Source organism: Gossypium arboreum, chromosome 8, assembly GCF_025698485.1.
Source record: "Gossypium arboreum isolate Shixiya-1 chromosome 8, ASM2569848v2, whole genome shotgun sequence".
NCBI lineage: Eukaryota > Viridiplantae > Streptophyta > Magnoliopsida > Malvales > Malvaceae > Gossypium > Gossypium arboreum.
The window spans coordinates 115,671,069-115,676,209 of record NC_069077.1 but is presented as its reverse complement, the minus strand read 5'-3'; the positions used below and the strand labels follow the sequence as shown (position 1 = coordinate 115,676,209).

Sequence of the window (5,141 nt, the reverse complement as noted above, 5' to 3'; positions counted from 1 at the left end):
CAAGTTTATATATTCCATCATTAGTGAGGGGAAAAACACATCCACCACTATAAATATTTTAAGTTGCTCCACATTTTTTTTTTTTGACATGACCATGTGGGAATGCTTTAAGATTTATTTTAGTTTAAATTTTATAATAGGATAAATTACATCAACAGTCACTCAATTTTGAGGTAGCTGACAAAATAGTCATAATGGTTTCATTTCAGTCACTCAACTTTTAAAAAGTGACAAAACAGTCCTTTTTGTTGTTTTCCCTTACAGACGTAAAGGTAAAGTGACGTGGCAGATGATAGCTTGTTTGGTTTCATTAACCGTCCAGCTGGCCAGTTAGCATCAAGAAAAAGAAGAGAAGAAGAAGAAAAAGAAGAAGGAGGAGAAGGAGAAGAGAAACAATGGAAATGCTTGGTCGATTTACTGGTCACCTCCTTATAGCGACAGCGATGTGGTTGGTGTCGATGGTGGTGATTTGCACAAATAGAGCCAGACCCACACCGACATTGATAAAGACGATCCCATTGCTAAGAAATAGAAAAGGTATAAATTGATATTCCTAATTTATCGTCTTTGTTTATTGTTCTTTGAAACTTCATTTAGTTTCAATTTTGTTAGTTGCATGTCTAATTTGAAGTAGAGGTGTAATAGCTTACCTGGGGAACTTAATCTCAATCTAGTTTTACTTTTAAAGCTTGATTGATCTTCCCAATTTTCATACAAACCCAAGTATTTTGCAAATAGCCAAAACTGAAGATAATAAATGATATTACTGCAATTAATGGATCTGAATGGTTTCTTTTTCAGGCAGTTGAGAAACAGAGATGTAGTTGTGAGATCAATGGAGAGGAAGATGTATGTCAAGGATCTTGAGATGAAGAGTAGGTATTTAGAAGGGGAATGTAAACGATTGAGCCATGTGCTTCAGTGCTTCATTGCAAAGAATCAAGCTCTTCAAATTTTCTTTCCCTCCTCCCCTTAATCACAATCAATTTCTGTTGTTTTGTCTTAAACCAACCTAACCCTTCAAATTTTTTCCCTAAACCCACCCCAAACCTTGACCCATCTGCTACTTCACCAATGTGGCAAGTTAACTGGCCCCATCAGCTAGTTAACTTGCTACATCAGCGGTCTTGCTAGTGTCTTAACGGAAACTATTAATCAATAACTGTTCTGTCACTTTTTTATAACGTTAGTGACTATTTTGTCAATTTTTTAAAGTTAAGTGACTAAAATGAAACTAAGATGACTGTTTTGTCAGCTACCTGAAAGTTGAGTGACTGTTGGTGTACTTTACCATTTTATAATATGTGAAATTTATTAGGATATATTTTAATTCGGTCCAATCATGCACTTTAATATTTATTCGAGTTATAGATATTTGAATATAAACTTAAAGAAATAGTCTATTATGCAGTCACGCAAATTGATAAATTCTGACGTATTTGCATTCTACCGGTCCTTATGCAGCATCATAACAAAAACACCACTGTAAGGCTTGGTTTCCTAGCAGAAAGGGGGCAATGTGCTTATGGCCCTTGATTTACAACTTAATAGGCGATCATATTGGAATTAGTATTATCATCAGCAAGAAAAAGGCATTTCAAGTGATTATCAATCCCTAACAGAACCAGCATGACATCCTCCACACGCAAATAAGACATGTCTCCTGCAATGAATTCAGACACACTGCCATCAATTTCAATCGAACTACAGCCTGGTACCTTTCTGACCTTCTTAGCCCCCATCTCCTTCCTCACCTTCACTACCCAATCCCATTGGTTAGAAGAGGCATACATGTTAGACAGCAAGACATGAACCCCACCATGGTCGAGACCTCGCTCAACCAAGCTCTCAACTGTCTCCTTCCCCAACTCAACATCACCATGCACCCTACAAGAATTGAGCAATGCACCCAGCACATAAGAGTCAGGTTCCATAGGCATCTCTCTTACTAATCTCTTTGCCTCTTCAAGCAGACCAGCTCTCCCTAAAAGATCTACCATACAACCATAGTGCTGGACACCTGGCTCAATACCATAAACCACACTCATGCAATTGAAGATTCTTAACCCTTCATCCACCAATCCCATTCGACTACAAGCGCTTAGGACACATATAAAAGTAACTTCATTAGGAATAACCTTTTCACTTTGCATCCTACCGAACAACTGAATTGCATCTGCACTTTGACCATGATTAGCTAGGCCCGAAATCAAAGAAGTAAAAGCAAATACATCCTTATCTGGCATCTTTTCAAATACCGAACATGCTATCTCGATGCAGCCGCACTTGGCATACATGTCAACAAGGGCAGTGCCTAAAACCCTATCTAACTCCATTCCATTTCTATCCACATATGCATGGATCCACCTTCCATGATCCAAAGATCCAAGATATGAACAAGCAGTGAGGGCTCCTACGATCCCGGCATGATTTGGACGAAGACCAGTAAGCTGCATATCATTAAAGAGTTCCAAAGCCTCTCTAAACATCCCTATATGCACATACCCAGTAATCATTGCACTCCATGAAACTTCATTTCTTTCGGGCATTTGATCAAACAGTTCCCTTGCAAACTCAACTTGGCCAGATTTTACATACCCATTAATCAAAGCGGTCCACGTAATGACATCTCTGCAAGTACTTACATCAAACAGTTTACGAGCTGCTTCCATTGAGCTCCAATTGGCGTACAAATGGATCAACCCGTTTAGCACAAAATCATAAGATTCCCAACCCAACTTAATCACTTGAGCATGAGAAGCTAAGCCCACAGGAGACTTGTCAGTGCAGGCTCGAAGAACGAAAGAGAAGGTGTAGTTGTTGGGCAAGAAGCCAGTTTGAAGCATGTTTTTGTATAAAGAAAGGGCGGTGGCATTTTCGTTTTTCTCCACAAAAATTCTGATGATGGCGTTCCAAATAAAGGTGGTGCGGTGTTGAAGAGAAAGAAAGAGTTTGTAAGCATGAGAGATATCAGCGTTGGAAGAGACAGCGAAGAAGGAAATGATTTTACCGGCCGCAAAAGGGTCCAAATGACTGGCTGAAACGATGAGATGAGAGTGCATCTGCTTGATTTGAGACATTGTCCGACATTGCTCCAGCAAAGAAAGGCACCTTTGGCTAGCCTTCACGTATTTGGAGACTGACATTGTCAATTTAAACCTTCTTACTTGTTTATTTTCTGGTTCTAAGCAAATGTCCGTGCACTAGCATTGGCAAGTGAAAGAAAGGGAAGTGGCTGATGAATTGAATTTGAGAGAAAATGATCTACTTTATTTTCTCCAATGGACACCAGCTAACCTATACAAATTCCAACAGTTTTACAACCATATCGTATCAGAATAAGATGAGTTTGGTGTAAGTGTTAAGTCCCGCAATGAGAGCAACTTTTGTGTTTAGTTAACGTTAAAGTCATCGTGCTACAATGGACGGGACAAAGGGTGGGCTAACTTCAAAACCCCTCCCCCGTTGTGCATCAAGGCGGAATCGCCCAATTCTTTCAAATTACCTTTTAAACCTAACCTCAAAAGTTTTTGGCTTTTTAATGTAAATTTACTAAAATATCCTCATTTATTTCGTCCTAACCAATTAAATTTTTCTTTTATTTAAAGTTTTCACTTGACATTTAGCAATGAGCATGTAAAGTTAATAAAAAAATCTTACGATTTATATTAATTTCTTAAAAAGTATTTACATTTTATATTTATATTAAATTATTTAAATTACTATTTAACTTATTTTTAATTCCCAATATTATGTAAGTGAAAATTTTAACTTCTCACAACACTTTTGGCATTAATAAAAACACTTTAAATTAATAAATTATACATTTTCAAAAGTACTTTTCAAACGCTACATAATTGGAGAACTAGCCATAACAAGACTTAACAAACTCTTTTTTTTTATATATATATTTTACATATTACAATGGGAAATTATGACTAAATTATCAAATAAAGCCCTTTTAATAAAATTACAAAAATAGATTGATTTTTTAAAATTACAAAAATATGCAATTTTTGATAAAAACACTTCTCGTTGTTGTCGTTTTCAAGGAAAACTTAGTAAAATGATTCCAGCTAGAAGCGCTTTTCCCCTCTGACCAATAAAACGCTTCCAACTTTCTAAGTTTTCCTTAGAAAACGCTTCTAGTCGAATGCGTTTTACTTGTCAGAAGGGAAAAACGCTTCCAGCTGGAAATGTTTTCCCCATGTTTTTATTAGGGTTTTCTATAAAATTTAGGGTTTTTAGGTTTTTTAGGATTAGGGTTTATAATTTTAAATTAATTAAAATTTTAACCTAATAACTGTAATAATTGAATTTGATATTTAAAATATTCGTATTTACACCAATCTTATAGTATTTTTTTATTAAAAATCGAAACTCAAAGAATTGAAAAAATAATTTTGACGATATGGGTTCTGAAAAGATATCCCGGAAATCCCGAGATATCTGAAACGCTTCTCTGATACAACATTTGTGAAAAAAATGTCCACATTGAAAGGACTATTCTGTGAAATAATAACAAATATTAGAATTTCATGTTGTGAAATTATAAAAAAATTTCAACGTTAATTTTGTAAAATGATAATAAAAATCATCGATACAATATAAAATTAATCAGTGCATATGCCGGACAGAATCGATGCAACATTGGGGTTGTCGAAGCTTACGTGCTGGATTCCTTCTTGGTTCAGCTTCTGGGCGAAGTTGTGGTCTCGATTGCTCCTCTTCTTCGCCTTTGGTCGATTACAATCCTTGCATTCTCGGTTGCCATCGTGCATCCTCCAGTTTATAAATAGGTTGTTGGGAAGATGGCTCACCTTGGTAGAATAAAGATCCTAGAGGTATTTGCATCACAAATGGCAAATGAGCATAACTATGTTGAGTTCCATACACTGATGGGATAACGAGTGGACTCTCCATTAGTGCCTGATACATAAATGGCCTATACATCATTGTCAGCATCAACGTCATCGGGGAATGAGATGGCTCGGACATGTAAAACATCTGGGATGGATGACCAACAGTCCAACCTGACATAAGACTAGAAGCAGAAAAATGTGGTGCAACATATAGTGCTTGTGTAAAGATGATAGGGTTAGACTACGCACTAGAATAAGACGGTAAATACTGAATGGGGG

At 36.5% G+C, this 5,141-nt stretch overlaps 1 protein-coding gene across 1 annotated transcript; it reads right to left on the bottom strand.

Moving 5' to 3' along the window:
• Positions 1 to 1,348: 1,348 nt before the first annotated feature.
• LOC108468169 (pentatricopeptide repeat-containing protein At5g66520-like) lies at positions 1,349 to 3,516 on the bottom strand. Its single transcript, XM_017769044.2, has one exon. The coding sequence runs from the start codon at positions 3,144 to 3,146 to the stop codon at positions 1,545 to 1,547; it is 1,602 nt and encodes a 533-aa protein (XP_017624533.1). The 5' UTR covers positions 3,147 to 3,516; the 3' UTR covers positions 1,349 to 1,544.
• Positions 3,517 to 5,141: the final 1,625 nt, after the last annotated feature.

Bases quoted from the DNA above. Each gene is read 5' to 3' on its own strand.
- LOC108468169 (XM_017769044.2), bottom strand. From the start codon at position 3,146: ATGTCAGTCTCCAAATACGTGAAGGCTAGCCAAAGGTGCCTTTCTTTG.